At 35.8% G+C, this 18,368-nt stretch overlaps 2 protein-coding genes across 3 annotated transcripts; one reads left to right on the top strand and one right to left on the bottom strand.

Annotated features, from left to right (window-relative positions):
• The first annotated feature begins 44 nt into the window (after positions 1-44).
• On the top strand, positions 45-13,681 carry gys1 (glycogen synthase 1 (muscle)). Its single transcript, XM_051105893.1, has 16 exons — positions 45-198; positions 1,289-1,407; positions 3,341-3,522; positions 4,168-4,359; positions 5,828-6,013; positions 6,266-6,410; positions 6,930-7,047; positions 7,131-7,251; positions 7,394-7,500; positions 8,998-9,057; positions 9,336-9,528; positions 10,392-10,518; positions 11,041-11,136; positions 11,253-11,416; positions 11,576-11,656; positions 12,323-13,681. The coding sequence occupies exons 2-16, from the start codon at positions 1,290-1,292 to the stop codon at positions 12,533-12,535; spliced, it is 2,103 nt and encodes a 700-aa protein (XP_050961850.1). The 5' UTR covers positions 45-198; position 1,289; the 3' UTR covers positions 12,536-13,681.
• Positions 13,325-17,677, bottom strand: aspdh (aspartate dehydrogenase domain containing). 2 transcript variants are annotated; one of them, XM_051105894.1, is made up of 8 exons: positions 17,543-17,677; positions 17,186-17,236; positions 16,111-16,255; positions 15,893-15,977; positions 15,603-15,752; positions 14,702-14,925; positions 14,030-14,169; positions 13,325-13,774 (listed from the first exon to the last, which is right to left on the bottom strand). In XM_051105894.1, exons 2-8 carry the CDS (start codon positions 17,232-17,234, stop codon positions 13,737-13,739), a joined length of 831 nt encoding a protein of 276 aa, XP_050961851.1. In that variant the 5' UTR covers positions 17,235-17,236; positions 17,543-17,677; the 3' UTR covers positions 13,325-13,736. The 2 variants fall into 2 exon arrangements, with proteins under 2 accessions (XP_050961851.1, XP_050961852.1); XM_051105895.1 differs by having other exon boundaries at positions 17,558-17,673.
• Between the last annotated feature and the right edge of the window lie 691 nt (positions 17,678-18,368).

The raw sequence follows: 18,368 nt of genomic DNA, 5'->3' as shown, positions 1-18,368 counted from the left end.
GTCAGATAAGGCACGCCCACATTCAACGACGCGCCTTGTCGCGTGCGTGCTGTCACCCTGACGGGCAGCCAGATTGTCCTATAACACAAGCAAAATTTGCGCAGAAGGCCCCGCCCACTGTCAAATCATCCTTCTGGTGATTGATTCCAGCAGATGTGAGGCTTGAGCCGCTGAACGAGGAAAAGACGCTATCGCAGGGTGAGTGCATAACTTTGTGTGCTGTCAGTCCGAAATTACATGTCCGTGTGTTTTAAAACCCGCAGAGGAACATTATACATCCGCAAAGCCCGTGATTCCCGTCACGCACGGTGCTCTTCGTTTACCCGGGTCAAACCCACTTTTACAGCCTGCGCTCGACTGGCCAGTCTGTCCTTCCCCAAGCGTGCAGATGGAAACCTTGCGACTTTTTTTAATCGTGTGCGCCCGTATATTTAATGCACTTAAATATTTACGCTTTACTTGCTCTGTTGTTATGGTGACTGTGACGTTCTGCGCTTGACTGTTCCTGTGTGGTCAAAGCGCACGTACCCATGTCAGCGCGCGCGCGCGCGCACGATTGTCTCTAAATGAGATGGAGAGAGACAGTTATAAATTGCGCTTCAGTTAAGAATGGCACTTCACTAACACTCAAGAATACTATACGGGGTGTCATAATACATATAGCCAGTGCGTGAAGGCGTGTTTGTGTTTTGTGGAGGACCATAAAGTACCGTTATGTTATTAACGAAGCCTATCCGGGTTTATAGGGACTATAAGCCTCATCTCTCAATCGCTTTCTATCTTTCTCGTAAAACAGGCCTCATGTTGCTCAAGGTATGTTGTAACTGGAGGGTGTGTAAGTGATGGTCTGAATGATTACATGGTTGTGATGTATAAAAGGTCATGCCTAGACTTGAGGTGAAGTCCCAGTGTCACAAAGTATTTGTAGGCATTTCAACATATGATATGATTTGATCATGCGCTTGCTCATAGTAACAGAAAGGCTTTTTCAAATGTGTTTGTGTGTGCAAATACAAGAGAGGAAGAGCCAGTTAGTGATGTTGAAAAATGAGTCATTTTGATGAATTGCTGTTGATATAACGTTAATCTGAGTCAGGAGAGAATGAGGAAGTGTGTGTGGTGCTTGCTTGAAGGTCATTTGGCGGTGGCACATCATATAATGTTCACACTTGTATGATGGATATAAGCTACATATTAGTTTAAATGTCAGGAGGTCAAAACAAATGAGACTGTTAATCTAAAAACGTGGATAGATTGATTGATATTATCGTTGTGGTTTATTACCCAGCATGCCACTGGCACGCAGTTTGTCGGTCACCTCTCTGTCTGGCCTGGAGGAATGGGATGAGGAGTTTGATCGGGAAGATGCAGTCCTGTTCGAGATCGCATGGGAGGTGGCAAACAAAGGTGTGCTTGTTTCTTTTCTTGGATATAATGTTTCATTGCTAATGTATCACCATCCACATTTAAACTCATGCCTTCAAAAATCTACACTAACATTCAAATTTTCAGGTCGGTAAGATTTTTTTGAAAATAGTTATATGTCAGTACAATTTAAAATAACAGCTTTCTATTTGAATATATTTTAAACTGTAATTTATTCCTGTGATGGCAAAGCTGAATTTTCAGCATCATTACTTCAGTCTTCAGTGTTACTTGATCCTCAGAAATCATTCTAATATGCTGATTTGATACTTAAGAAACATCCATTATTATTGTCAGTGTAAAAAAACGTTGTGCTGCTTAATATATTGAAACCATTTTTTCAGGATTCCTTGATGAATAGAAAAGTTCAGTTTTTTAAAAAAAAAAAAAAAATAGGAGTCTTTTCTAACATTATAAATGTCTTTACTGTCACTTTTGATCAATTTAATGTTCTCTTGCTGAATTAAAGTATTCATTTCCTTTTAAAAAAAGTTATTTACAGTGTTGCTCCACTGACATGTCATGAGTGCGCTTTTTTGGGAATATTTTGGGTTTTATTTTGAACATGGATTTGATACACAGAATAGCAATATGACTATAAGATGAGTACAGTATGAGAGTGTATTAAAAGTATTGAGTTAATGAGTTATGGATTTTTTTTTAATCTGTGTTCAGTAACCAGAGCTTGACTAGTAAACAACCCATACTGCATTTTACATAGCTTATTGAATTTTCAATAGAAAATGTCAATATACATTACCAGTCAAAAGTTTTTGAACAGTAAAATTTGTAATGTTTTTAAAGAATTCTCTTCTGCTCACCAAGCCTGCATTTATTTGATACAAAATACAGCAAAAACAGTACAATTTTGAAATATTTTTACTATTTAAAATAACTATTTTCTATCTGAATATATTTTAAAATGTAATTTATTCCTGTGATTTCAAAGATGATTTTTTATAGCATCATTACTCATAAAAATATTAAAAAGATTAAAAATTATTCTTATTATTATGTTGAACACAGCTGTGTAGATTTGTTTTTAGGTTTCTTTGATGAATAGAAAGTTCAGAAGAACAGCATTTATCTGAAATGGAAATCTTTTGTAACATTATAAATGTCTAAATGGTAATCTTTGGAACGTTCTATTCATCAAAGAATCCTGAAAATGTACTCAACTGTTTTAAATATTGATAATAAAAATAAATGTTCTTGAACAGCTAATCAGCATATTAGAATGATTTCAAATCATGTGAAGACAACAGCTGAAAAATCTTTGATCACAGGAATAAATTACATTTTAAAATATATTTGAATATAAAACAGTTATTTTAAACATTAAAAATATTTCAAAATGTTACTGTTTTGCTGTACTTTAAATCCAATATATTCAGGCTTGGTGAGCAGAAGAGACTTCTTTAAAAATCATTAAAAACGTCATTAAAAACTTTTGACTGGTAGTGTATTCGCTAAATATTTGAGACAAGTGGTTTTTGATATAATGTAATGCAGTAACCAATACTAAGATGTATAAAAAAACATTTAACAAGAATACACCAACATGTTTTTATTAGGTTATACACGGTCTACAATCATGTACAGTTTTGGAAAGGCGAAACCAGATACTGTTGTTGTTGTCACACCACAAAAACCTATACACCACGTGACTCAACTGCCAACCGTTCACAGATACTGTATCCACATACTCAGGGGCGCAAGAGTCATGTGATTGTGGTTGTTGTTATTTGCTGCACTCTGTGAATATTATATATTATTGACTGCTAGATTAGATAAAGGTCAAGGAGGGGTCAAGGGGGCCTGTTGACAATGTTGAGTTCAAAGGGTTGGGTGGCCTTCTCTGTCCTGTACCTAAACGTCTGTTAAAGGTTAACTAACCACTCTGGTTTTGTGACAGTTGGTGGCATTTACACGGTGATCCAGACCAAGGCGCGTCTGACCTGCGAGGAATGGGGCGAGAACTACTTTCTGGTGGGCCCGTATATGGAGTCCAATGTCAGGACCCAAGTGGAGCTGATCGAACCCTGCAATGCGGCGCTCAGGAGAACCATTGATAAAATGAACAGCAGTGGGTGCAAGGTATACAAATTCACACACTTTCATATGTTGCTGACTAGGTAATTCGATAAATATTGAAAAATAAAGGCAGATTGTAGCTTTAGGTTTGTTCACCTCTCATCCACACACACACCATGCAGTCCGTTTTAAGCTGCTCTTATCCGCAGTGAAACCCTAAACCTTCATTCTGGAGAGTGTCTGTGTGACATCTCTCTGGTGGGTGTGTGTGTGTGTGTGTGTGTGTGTGTTAAAGGTTAAAGGCTATATCAGTGTCCGACAGCCAGACTGAGGTCTATTTCAGTTCTTTGAGGAAATTTCCCCTTGAGAGACGCTGTGTGAATTGGTGCCTGCATTATTGAGTCGCTTTGCCATCTGCATGAACAGAAATGAATTTGTATAAATCAGTCACATATGCAGGCTTTTTCTAGAAAGTAATAACTGAAAAGCTTATTTGCTAGCTTGTCCAAGTGGCTTCATCTGTTGTTGACACTACAAACTGGGAGTTGCCTCCCCATTCATTGTAAAATTGGGGCAAAACTGTATAAAGATTGAATGAAAATGTGCGATAGTTATCAGAGTAGTATTTCTGTTGAATGGAATCATTTTAAATCTCTAGCGAAGTGACAAAGTTTCTAATTTCCTTCCTTTCTCTCCCTTCCTCTCTAGGTTTATTTTGGTCGATGGTTGATTGAAGGCTCTCCATATGTGATTCTGCTAGACGTTGGCTTCACGGCCTGGTCTCTGGACCGCTGGAAGAGTGAATTGTGGGAGAATTGCAGTATTGGTGTGCCCTGGTTTGACAGAGAGGCTAATGATGCAATTCTCTTTGGTTTCCTCACTGCATGGCTACTTGGAGAGGTGTGCAGTGTTGTTTTAGTATTACTTATATACTATTATAGTATTTATTGATATTTTGAATAGGCTGCTATTTTTATATTTTCAGTTTTAATTTTGATTTTAGTTCGTTTTTTTAGTAGTGTTTTTAATATTTCTATTTAGCTTCGTTTTATATGCTTAGTTGAGTTTAGTTTTAGTAATGTTAGTACTTCAACATCAAAGTTATTTGTTTCAGTTAGTTGCCAAGCCAACATTTCAAACTTTCATGTAAGTTTAAGTTTACATTTTTCATATAGTATTTATCTCAGCTTCATGTTAATTTACAAAGATTTTTTAAATAGTTTTTTATAATATCTATATTAATTATATAGATATTTTTTTGAGTGCAAATGAGCATGTTTTTCCCCAACATAATTCAGTACAAAAAATTGTTATAGTTATTTAATTGAAAATGTGCTTATGCCAGTTTTTTTGGTTATCCATTTCTTTTTTTCCCGTCTTTTTTGTAGTTTTATAAAATATACATTACCTTTTTTTTTTTTTTTAATTGGAACTTGGACTAGGGGTGGGTGATATGACAAAAGTCTTGTATCATGATTTGAGTAATTTTATTTAATGTTAACAATATATTTTACAATATGGGTGGCTGGCGCACTACAAATAGGCCTAATGAATGCAATCGAAGGCGTTAAATGTTATTTCCAAACATACTGTTCCTGCGAGTATAACACATAGTATGATTTCTGCTAATAGTTCCATATATATTAAAATAAATTACAGTAGCCTGGTAACTTCTCCTGGTGCTCCCAATCTGGCGTGCATGCGCAGGCTATACTCTCAAACTATTATAACTTGCTATGATGGTAATTTCAACTTTATTCTCGTAATTTCAACTTTATTCTTGAAGCATTTTGACTTTATTTTTGTAATTTCTACTTTATTCTCAAAATATTTAGACTTTATTTTCACAATTTCGACTTCAGTTCAAAATTAGTCGTAGATATCACAAAAAAACTAATACTAGCCTTATCAAAAAAAACACTTAATATCACTGAAGACAAGTAAACAGTCAATGATTAAATTGGAATAAGAAACTAATTACAATAAATAGGACCAAAAACTACAGTAGAACAAATAAATAAGAAATACTGTGTGCACTGTATTAAGTGATCAAAAGTATAAAAACATTGCATATTCTTCACTGTGTAGATTAAATGTATATTTCTTCTTATTAACGATACAAAAGTGATTTAGTCAAGAGCAGTAAGAGGTTTTCTCTCTTTTGTTGTTTGATTAACATGAATGACAGACAGCAGGAATATCAGACTGCTGTCACTTTAAGAGCTGCCCGGATCTAATATACTGTTACATGTTTTCACTTAAGATCTGAATTATGAGGATATTGGCAAAAACAGGCATTTAGATACATATGCGTGTATGTATTTAACTGTTAAAGGCCTATAAAGTGACATAAGTAACTCTGTTTCAGTATGCAGCTCAGTGTGACGAACCTCCTCACATCGTAGCGCATTTTCACGAGTGGCTGGCAGGTTTGGGGCTCGTCTTATGCAGGCAGCGGCAGCTACCTGTAGCGACCATCTTCACCACACACGCCACGCTGCTCGGCCGATACCTGTGTGCTGGGAATGTTGACTTCTACAACAACCTCGCTGAGGTTTGTGCAAGCGAATGTGTTTTTGTGGATATTTGATACGTCCTCATTACTGTTTATGCTGGTTATTATAACCCACACCTCTTAGCCAGATAGAATCAGGTTTCTTTGGAAAATATTCCCTTTTTTTAAAGCACAGGTTTTGTTTGACACCAAGATGATGCTGTAAATGGATAAACAGATAGAGAGAAAGACAAGTTCATGGAATTCATTTAAAGAGAACTTCCTGAAGTGTGGTTATTTTTCTATGTGTAGTTTAATGTGGATAAAGAGGCCGGTGACAGGCAGATCTATCACCGGTACTGTCTGGAGCGTGCAGCAGCCCGCTGTGCACACGTCTTCACCACCGTCTCGCAGATCACCGCCATTGAGGCGGAGCACTTACTAAGACGAAAACCAGGTGACTTAGATACTGCTTGCACTGTTTTCTCAAGAGACTGTAGCACTGCATCCTGTTGGCAACAAAATGCAGTTATGAGTCAGTCAGATGACATAAATTAAAGAAGTAGTTCACTTCCAGAACAAAAATTTCCTGAAAATGTACTCGCCCCCATTTCGTCCAAGATGTTTATGTCTTTCTTTCTTTAGTCGAAAACAAATTAAGGTTTTTGAGGAGAACATTTTATTTCTATTTAGTGGATTTCAGTGGGGTTCAACGGGTTGAAGGACCCGTTTTGTAGTTTCAGTGCAGCTTCAAAGGGCTCTACACAATCCCAGCTGAGGAATAAGGGTCTTATCTAGTGAAACAATAAAGATTTATATCATTTTTAACCACAAATGCTTGTACTGCTGAGATTCTGGTTTCATTGTGTTACTGTGGATGCTTCCTGATTTAGTTCACTGGACTTTGGCCAGGAAGCTGCTGCTTTTTTGACCCTATTTGGTGTATTTGCTGAAGATATCCATTTTTTTCTGTCAGATATTGTGACTCCAAACGGCCTGAATGTGAAAAAGTTCTCAGCCATGCATGAGTTCCAGAACCTCCACGCTCAGAGCAAAGCGCGCATCCAGGAGTTCGTCAGAGGCCATTTCTACGGGTCAGAGCTCATAAGGCACACAATCATATTCATGTGACCATATGCAAAACACTCTCTCATGTTTTCTCGTATTTTGTGTGCAGGCATTTAGATTTTAACCTTGACAAGACAGTGTTTCTCTTCATTGCCGGACGCTATGAATTCTCCAATAAAGGAGCTGATATCTTTCTTGAAGCACTGGCCAGGCTTAATTACCTGCTGAGGGTAAGTATTTGTGTTTTAGGGTGTATGTGTGTTTGATTAGTCACAAAACATGCATGAACATGAAATCTTATGAAGATGAAGAAACTTAGTTAGAAAGGTTTAAATTTGACCTTGATTTGAAAAGCTATTCTTGTATGTCCAGGTGAATCACAGCGACGTGACTGTAATAGCGTTCTTCATCATGCCTGCTCGTACCAACAACTTCAACGTGGAGACCCTCAAGGGCCAAGCCGTACGGAAACAGCTCTGGTAACCATGACAACTGCACTGTGAGGACTGCTAACCTGAATGACAATGTTTAGCTCAACCAACTTAATATCAACAACCAGGTTTAACCAAGTTGTCCAGAAAGTAGTTTTAGTTTAGTATTGTTTATATACTGTTACAGTATTTCTTAAAAAAAAAAATGAATTAGCTTTTATTATTAATTTTAATAGTAGTTTAAAGCAGAAGTCCACTTCCAAAACAAAGATTCACGTATAATGTACTCACCCCCTTGTGATTCAAGATTTGAATGTCTTTCTTCAGTCGTAAAGAAATTGTTTTTTGAGGGAAACATTTCAGGATTTTTCTTCATATAATGGACTGTTATGGTGTAAAAAGCAGTTAAAATGTGGCTTCAAACGATCCCAAATGTGGTTGTAAACAATCCCAATAGAGGAAGAAGGGTCTTATCTAGCGAAACGATTGGTTATTTTCGTAAAAATAATACAATTTATATACTTTTTAATGTCAAATGTCTTTTCTCACTCTGCCTGGAATGTTTTTTTCTGGTTCATGACAGTTAGGGTATGTCAAAGACTCCCATCCCATGTTCTTCTCTTCAAAATATCACTGTTTTACCTTTTTTGTTAAGGGTGTTTGATCTTCTTTGCATGTTCACTTTGCAAAGACTGGGTCAGTACTTCTGCAGCAATGTAGGATGATTTTGAAATGATTTTTGAAGTTGAGGGAGAAAATACGATTGTTTTTCGACATAACCTAACTGTCTTGAGCCAGAATACACAGAGTTCAGGGAGAGCAAGACAAGGCATTTGAGATTAAAAAGTATTTAAATTGTATTTTTCGAATAAAAAAGAATCAATTGTTTCGCTAGATAAGACCCTTCTTCCTCGGCTGGGCTCGTTTACAACCGCATTTGGGATCATTTGAAGTTTTAATGTTTTACATTATATGTGAATCTTTGTTTTGGAAGTGGACTGCTCGTTTAAGTTTTAGTAATTTTGTTTTGCGCTTTTGTCATTTTTATTAGTTTGTTTTTAAAATATTCTTTTATTTAATATATATTTTACATTCAGTTTATTTTTATTTTTAATTCGGTTTTAGTACTTTTAGTACTTTAACTTTTTACTAGTTCTCATCTAGTATTTATATTTGTATGTGTTTTTTATTAAATTAATGAAAACAACTTTTAGTCATTTTAGCTTAACTTAATAACAACACTGGTCTAGAGCATCCTAACAAAACTGCCTATTGCCACTCTTCACTGATGAATGTGTGATGTAGAAAGAAATATATTTATTTATTTATATTTATGTTTTTATGTATTTACTTAAAATAAACGGTAGTAATAATGTCACTCTTGAAAAGAATAGTTAAAATGATTAAAACTGTTTTTATTCTCACACTCAGGTTGTTCAAAAACCCATATACAGTTTTTTCCCAAACTTTTACTTAGAAAAATCAGGGACTGTTGAAACAGTGAATTAATTTTGTTTTGACATTGCATCTTTGTTGCATTGTCAGGGACACTGCACAGACTGTAAAGGAGCGCTTTGGGAAGAAACTCTACGAATCCCTTTTAGTGTGAGTTGGTTTTTGTGTACAACTGTATTTAGAATAGGGATAGGCAACGTCGGTCCTGGAGTGCTGCTGTCCTGCAGATTTTAGCTCCAACCCTAATCAAACACAACTGAACAAGCTAATCAAGGTCTTCAGGATCACTAGGGCTACAGGCAGGTGAGTTCTCTTTTCAGGGTTGGAGCTAATCTCTGGAGGACGTCTGCAGTCCAGGACTGACGTTGCTTATCCCTGATGTTTGAATTGCTTCTGAGGAGTGACATCTCTCTCTTTGTTGTTCCTAGAGGGCAGCTGCCTGACGTGTCTAAGATGTTAGATAAAGAGGACTTCACCATGATGAAACGTGCCATCTTCGCCACCCAGCGTCAGTGCCTGCCCCCCGTCTGCACTCACAACATGCTGGAGGACAGCAGTGACCCCATCCTCAACTGCATCCGCCGTATCGGCCTCTTTAACAGTGCTCAGGACAGAGTCAAGGTACATATGCACATAGATAGTTCAACTATAATTAGGGCCCTATGATTTTCGTGATGTGGAAAATGCGGACGGAGTCATGGAGTCCTGTCATAAAAAAGGAATTTGCTGTATAACATGGATTTTCACGGAATTTGCCAGATTTTGGATGAATAAATCAAAAGAAGGTTCGTACACTTAAATCAAAACACAATATGGACTAGTGTCTGTGAATATTAAGCTGCAAAAATACTATCTAAATGTGAATCCTGCATGTTCTGCATGTCTCTGTGTGACTGAATGGCGCAGACGTGCGGTTCCGTTTACTACAAACAGACTGAAAGCATGTCTGACGCTCACTGTATGAGTACATGTACACAAACATAATTTCTAAAACTTCTCTTAGAGTCACTTCATGAGCATTTTATGGTTTCTTGTGGGAAAAAAAAAAAAATACCGTCATATTAACAGAAACTCGTCAAAATAAATGTTCGGTTTAACTTGAAGAAACTGTGGGCAGAAATATATTACTGAACATAATGATAATATTACTACTACTAATTCAATTATTTACCAGAAAAAATATTTAACAGAATTCATTTGCCAGAAAAATGTATTTAAAAAAATGTAGTACAACACAGTATTTCAGAAAAAAGCAATAAAAAAAATAAATGTAATTTTTTAAAATCTAAAATTAATTTAGCAATGCTTTTGATTATTAAAATTTAATGAAACCATTAAAATGGAATCCAGAAAATTAATGAAAAACAGAATTTGGTCAAATTAAAACTAAATTTGAGTGAAAAAAAAAGTATTTCATAGGGCCTTAATGTAAGTTTTGTTACACCTTTAATACATTGCTGTTAATGTCTAATATTTTTTGCTAGGTGATCTTCCATCCAGAGTTTCTCTCCTCAACTTCTCCTCTCCTGCCGATGGACTATGAGGAGTTTGTTAGAGGCTGCCATCTTGGAGTATTTCCATCCTACTATGAGCCCTGGGGATACACACCAGGTAAAACTACACACATTACCAGTGTAACGTGTGTATATATATATAATGTACATAAATGATTCATTTATGATAAATGATACTATTTACATGTAGTAACATTTTTTTAGCATATAAACAAGAAGTTATATATATTCTGTTATAGTAACAATTCAGAATGAATGCGTTACATTTATCAAAAGTGATAGCAAATGCGTTTTTATAGTTTTAAAACTATAAAATATTCATTACAGAACACTGAAAGAACAACCCTATTCAACACTGATACTAATACATGTTTCTTGAGCACCAAATTAGCATATTAGAATGATTTCTGAAGGAACATGTGAAGTTTTAAATTGTAATAAAGTTTTACAATATTACTGTTTTTACTGTATTTTTGGTCAAATAAATGCAGCTTTGGTGAGCAGAAGAGACTTCTTTCAAAGACATGAAACCATACTGATCCCCTGGCTTTTGAATAATAATGTTTAAATTATGTATTTAAAACATCCACTCAACACAGTGCACACTTCTTTCTCTCAGCTGAGTGTACGGTGATGGGTATCCCGTCGGTCTCCACTAACCTGTCTGGGTTTGGCTGTTTCATGGAGGAGCACATTGCCGACCCATCAGCTTATGGTGAGAGTATTCCATATACAATAAAAATGATGAACAGCAGCTACAAGATTCTCTCATTTTTGTTTGAATCAATTTTATTTCGCTTTCGCATTTTTCCTAAATTCCCTCTCTTTCAGGTATCTATATTCTGGATCGGCGGTATCGTGGGGTGGATGAGTCCTGTAATCAGCTGACGTCTTTCCTGTTTCAGTTCTGTCAGCAGAGCCGTAGGCAGAGGATCATTCAGAGAAACCGAACCGAGCGCCTCAGTGACCTGCTAGACTGGAGATATCTGGGCAGGGTCAGATACCACACATTAACACAAAAACACACAGTGAATTGCTTTTCAGACCATTCAGGGCTGCCACCCACAAGATGTGTCCAATTGACATTATGTGCATGAAAACAAAGCTAACAAGTTATTGTTCATGTACTAATATAGCATATTTTTGTTTCTTAGTATTATGTTTCTGCCCGCCATATGGCTTTAGCGAAAGCTTTTCCAGACACGTACATCTATGAGCCTCATGAACCCACTTCGGTAAGTTAAAATGATGCAGCATGAAATTGAGTTTAGTAGTTTTATTTGAAGTTTAATTATCAAGAGATTCTCAACCAGAGTGCTCATGAGACCTCAAACGGGGCTTCAAGATGACTTAAAATCATTTTAAATTAGACAAAACAAGCATTAACATAAGCTAAAACAACTATAAATCAGGATATTTCTTGTTTTAACCTTCTCAGTGAAAAAACTGAATATATGAGATGTTAAAAATGTGATATCATGGAAGAGTCAAGTAAAAAATCTAATTAACATTAAAAAAGAAATTAAACGCTTAGACAAGTCATGGGGCCTTTTAAAGTCAAAAAGGTTAAGAACCTCTGACAGCTCTGGACAACTGTCTAAAAACAACATTTTAAAAAATAAAGGTGCTTCACGATGCCATAGAAGAACCTTTTTTGTAATTGGTTCCATAAAGAACCTTTGACATCTGAAGAATCTTTCTGTTTCACAAAAGGTTCTTTGTTTGTAAAAGAAGGTAAGAAAGAGATGGTTTTTTAAAGAACCTTTGACTGAATGGTTCTTTTTGGAACCAAAAAATGGTTCTTCTATGGCATCGCTGTGAAGAACCTTTTAAAGCACCTTTATTTTTAAGACTGTGGATAAATATTTGTTGACATTTATTTTTTCATTTACATCATTCAGGCCACAGGCTTCCGTTACCCGCGGCCCGCCTCTGTGCCCCCGTCTCCCGCCCACTCGCTTCACTCATCTCCTCATCACAGCGAGGCTGAGGATGAAGAGGAACCTTATGATGAAGATCTGGAGGCGGAGAAAGACCGGGTCAACATCCGCCAACCGGTCAGCATACCGAACCGGAACAAGAATCAGACAGTTGGTCTTCCTGAGAAAAACTAAAACACACCCCTACATACACACACACACAAACACACACACTGTAGCTTATACTGTAAGGCATTTACATACACTGTGACACACACACTTTACCTACATAAAAACACTCCCCTATAAGTGAAGTAAAGCCTGCAAACAGTATGTCTGCATGTTGGTTTTTTGAAGAGAAATAAATAAGATATTTAAGTATATGGTGAGCCATAGTATGTGATTTTAAGACTTTCTGTTGGAAGATCTCTCTGGTGTCTTTCATACGAAGCCTAGTAAAAACAAGAACAGAGAGCAAAGGATTAAATAGTAGCTAGTTATTAATATAACAATTCATATGGATTCATTACCAAATTGACGAGTGCCAGTGATGCCAATCTAAAGCTGACATTCAAACCACTTTTAGGAGTTAAAAGACAATACAAATAAATGTAAGACGATACAAATAAATGTTACAAACATTTTTTAAAGAGATCTTTATTAGAAACTCTTCAGGGTATCATTATTTATACACTCTTTCCAAAGTTATATGATTTTTTTCTTCCATGGAACACAAAAGAAGAGGTTTTGAAGGTTGTTCATGTTATATTTGTATCTACAAAATAAACAGAGGGTGACCAGGGCCAAAAAGTACAATAAAAATATCATACAAATAACTTAAGACTTAGACTTTATTTTTAGTCTTCTAAAGTCATACAATATCTTTGTATGAAGAACAGACCCAAATTTAAGCTGTTATTTACTTTAAATCATGATTTGACTGTCATTAATCACTTTTATTGTGCTTATTTTAAAGAGTTACACTTTTCATTGTGTTTCAGAAACCAAGAAATTCATACATCTTTTAAAAGACTTTACATTCTGTCATTTACTCAATCTACTGTTATCTGAAACATTCTTACTATGCTTTACTCACTGCCAGATTTCCCTTCACAGTATTATGTAACGTTACAAACATAGTGACTATCCAGCAATTTTCTAGGGGTATTTTTAAAAAACGGTTTAAGTTAAATGACAAGCAAGAGATGTAGCTAAAGCTAACCAGCCAAACAAATACACTGGAACATCATAGGTACTGTAATACCAATATACACCAGCACTGTTAGAGTTTGTCTGTCATGGCTGTAAAACTAAAATTAAAGTCTACAATTATGACACTTACGCCACATTATGTGTTTTTTTTTTTTTCTTCACTTTCTGCAGCAATCCACTGTTATCAACATAGATATCCCCTTCCTCCATGACCTTTGCAGACTGAAACAAGACAAACAGATATTCTGATTCAGAGAGATATACATATAACAGCATATTCATGTTCAATTTTAGCAGGATAGAAAGCAAAGAGGACCGTTCCAAAAAGAATCTGAAAAGTTTCTGATGGATTAATGCTTTTTATGGCTGCATTCTCTGTGTAAATCCAGATTTGGCTAAGGATGTTCAGTACATACTGTGGTTTTTGGCTATGCACTTTGTCAGTTTACTCCATCTGTCTTTCTTACACACACATACCCAGTAAGCTGCTCCAGAAGGAATTGTATGTGGCATTTCCTGTTACAGCTCCCAGTTTGGCGGGGTTTTGTCTCACTGTTTTTACTGTGAACCCATCTGGACCAGTTACCTCAACCTCCACAATATGGTAGTCTGATAATCTGGAGAGAAGGGGAGAGAGAGGTTCCAATAATGTTTTTAGATTGCTAATGTTTGCATTATAAATCCTATAGCTCATACTGACGGTTAGGGATTTGAACGAAAACCTAAACCTGAAGTATTACTTTTTTTTTTTTTTTTGCTTGAGCCAGCATGATAAAACCCTTTACCTGAACCCTTTAGATATTACAAGACATAGCAACGCTTAGCCTTTTGATCTAGTTTCCACAGACAAACCAAAGTAGCAACATATCTTTTCTTATGTATTGTGACACACATCCAAGTAAAACAGATTATCAAAAAATAAAATTATAGGGTGGGAATGATTGTAAGGAGGAGGCAGAGTTTTTGATAGGAAAAGGTCCATATTTGGATTAAAAAAAGAAAATATAAACATATGAATTATTTATATTAAGACCAATACAATTTAATTTCATGCTAACTTTAAAAGTGCATTAGTCTCGAGGAGTTTTCTGTGAAAAGAAAGGTTTTGAGTGTTAATGTCAGATTTTTGAGGTCCAGATTGCGACTCACGCGGTATCTGAAACTATTTCTCCAGTAACCCCATTAAAGCCCAGCTTTGATGCTGCTATGGCCGCAGCTGCCATCGTGTTTACATTATTTGGGGCGATGGGACAGAGCTCTGCTACTGAGCCGTGGTACAAGACCCGCCTCCCCTCTCCCTCTGTCCAATCAGAGAGCAGACCACCAGTCAGTCGAAAGCAAGAGGGATGCTTAGACATTCGGATGGAAAGAGCCTATAAGAAGAGACATTAAAAATGTGCTTTATATATTTTAATGTGGCAGGGACAATGAACTTTAGTATTGAATGTTGAACTTTATTTATGGTTATGTTAACTTAATATTGTATTTCCATTTTGGCAGACCACCTCTTGAACTGTGCTTTAAAGGGATAGTTCACCCACAAATGAAAATTCTGTTATTAATTACTCACCCTCATGTCGTTCCAAACCTGTATAACCTTCGTTCATCTTCAGAACACAAATTAAGATATTTTTGATGAAATCCAAGAGTTTTCTGTCCCTACATAGACAGCAACATAACTGACACGTTCAAGACCCAGAAAGGTAGTAAGGACCTTGTTAAAGTAGTCAATGAAGAAAAAAAAGAAACTCTTGAATAAAGTCGCTATTTTTGTTTTCTTTGCACACAAAAAGTATTCTTGTAGCTTCATAAAATTACAGTTGAACCAGTGATGTCACATGGACTAATTAAACGATGTTCTAACTATCTTTTTGGGTCTTGAACGTGGTCGCATTGCTGTCTATGCAGGGTCAGAAAGCTCTCGGATTTCATCAAAAATATCTTAATTTGTGTTCTGAAGTTTTGGAATGACATGAGACACAATTTTCATTTTTGGGTGAAGTGTCTCTTTAATTTCTTGTGTTTAAAATAATTATGAAAATGGTCTTACCTGCAAAGTTCCACTGTCATTCATTTTTTGAATATCTTGGCCACCCCATAATGCACCACTGGGCACATAAAGAGTTTTCCCATGTTGTTTTGCAGCAGTGCGAAGATCTTGCTCAAGCTGGGGGTCAGAGAGGGCAGAAGGGCTGCCCACCTGAGGAAGCAAAAAAACATGTTTAGGCACAGTTATAACAATAACTTAGGCAGCACAGCTGAGAATCATTATGAAATAAATGTAAATACTATTACAGACAGGATGTCAGGTGATAATATAAAGATAAACAATGAAGTTACCAGGAAGTGAGCACGTGACAGAAATTTGACACCAAACTCTTTAACTATCATTGGATGGCACACCTCCACTATTACATCTGTGTCTCTGAAACACCAAACACGCATGAGTACCACATTAACTCTGTTTTGCTCTCTCTCTTATGTTTAAACAAATATATAACATGTATGTAAATACAAACTTTATATATCCAAATCATATACAAATTTGCAGTGTTTACCTGTGTGTGAAATCGGAGAGGTCATGTAGAATCAGCTCTTTGGGCAATGAATCTCTAAGTTTGTCTGCATTTCGGTTCCAAACAAATGCTAACTGCAGCCCTGCCTCAGGCCCTTCATTCTGGATCTTCTCAACAAGAAACTGGCCTGAATAAGGAAAAGATTAAATACAAGCTTCATGGTCTGAGAGAACTGAACACAAGAATGATTACAGCTCTTCCACACTGTTTGACCAATGACTTTTCAGGATTTTTCAAGTCAAACTGAGAAATATTTGCTAATGAATCATTCACACAGATTTGTGAATCAGTCACACTTGAAACAAACATATGCGCAATATCTATCAGCTGAAATATTAATCTGCAGATCATATGTGACCCTGGACCACAAAACCAGTCATAAGGGTCAATTTTTGCAAGCTTTCCATTGATGTATGTTTTTTAGGATAGGACAATATTTGGTCGAGATGCAACTATTTGAAAATCTGGAATCTGAGGGTGCAAAATAAATAAATAAATAAATAAAACTAAATTAAGTCCTTGGCAATGCATATTACTAATCAAAAATTAAGTTTTGATATATTTACGGTGGGAAATCTACAAAATATATTCATGGAACATGATTTTTACTTAATATCCTAATGATTATTTCTCGATAATTTTGACCCATACAATATATTTGTGGCTATTGCTACAAATATAGCCATGCTACTTAAGACTGGTTTTGTGGTCCAGAGTAACATATGTAAAACTACATAGTCACTATATACCATAGACATGTTTACGACTTTTCATATTTGATTAATTTCTATGAGGCCTAGAAAAATGTTTTAAATTCACTAATACTTCCAGCTTTTATATGACCTAGACAACCAGTATGGTTGTTCTACGCTCATTGCCTGAATAAAATAAAAAAAATAAATATACCATTATTCACTATTTTAAAATAGCAAAGACTATCAGTATGGAAAGTTATTATTTTGTCAGTGCTATTATGCAATATTAGATTTCAAGTGCAAATGTAGTCAAAGTAGAGAAAGCTGTGGCTCTTGAAACAAGTTTTCGTCAAAGAACTCACCTAAATGTCCATATCCCACAATTCCAACCTTTAAGGCTCTATCAGCCATATCTACAAAATGAGAAAAAGGATTCAGCAGATGAACCATGAAATCATTTTTTAAATGGTTGCTAAAGCAGTTCAAGAGAGGTCATTATTATTCACATCTATAGAACAATAAATGTATTTTTGTAAACTCTAGATCATCAAATTAGCAGTGCTAGATTTGCTTTTATATTCCCTCACACATGCTCTTGGTTCAGTCTCCTCCCCGTTTTCAGTTTTCTCCACCTCTCTGTCAGTGCTCGACTATACACTCTCCTTTATCACGAACACACTGATTTCACCGACACAATCTGTCATTCAGCCTTCACTCACCTGCTCATTCCTCACCTTTTCTCTATTTCTCACTCTCTCTTTCTTCTCGATGTCCGTCGATCTCTCCCTTCGTTGTTTGAACTTGAGAGACTGGGATAGAGCAGGTTAAAGTGCATGTCGGAAAGGATTGTTAATGATTAGATTCTGTGTGAATCCACTGCCGTTTGGATATTTTAAAGGAGCACTCTAGTATTATTCATGGTAGAAACTGTTAACCAGTTACTTTTAGTATTCTTAAAATACTTTTACTTGATTGTTTATTTATTTATTTTCCCTTTGTCATTATAATTTTTTGTTAATGTCTATATAGGTCTTATTTTAATTTTTAGTATTTTGTTTTTTATATTTAAATGTATCTTAGTGAACATTTACTTTATTCCAAGTAACAAATCTACATATCAACATGTCTCAAAGCACATTTATTAACAAATATATGACAAAAATGTTATACATCTTATCCTTCAAAGTGAAAGTAAACCTATGGGCGAGACTTCAGGTTCATTAGCCGCTATTAAGATAATACATTAAAATAATATGTTAACATACACAAATTTGCAATATCAAGCAGCAAAATGAGCAGTTTTGTACAGCTAAAAATAGCTGGATGTGGATGAGACTGGAAGCCAGACACATAAAATAAATTATAATATATTACAATGGCCGCGCCTACTCCTATGGGAAAAAAAGGTGGATATTATACTTTCAATGACAAAAGAATTACAATAATTTCCCCCTTGTAATATCATAACACGGCAGCTCTATAGCACCCTCAAGTGGGTAAAAGTGGGGGGAAATGGAAATATCTGCAGAATTGCAACAGTTGTTA

This window comes from Labeo rohita, chromosome 3 (assembly GCF_022985175.1).
Source record: "Labeo rohita strain BAU-BD-2019 chromosome 3, IGBB_LRoh.1.0, whole genome shotgun sequence".
Lineage (NCBI taxonomy): Eukaryota > Metazoa > Chordata > Actinopteri > Cypriniformes > Cyprinidae > Labeo > Labeo rohita.
The sequence above is the reverse complement of the archived record's forward strand: the minus strand, read 5'-3'. Positions and strand labels throughout refer to the sequence as shown.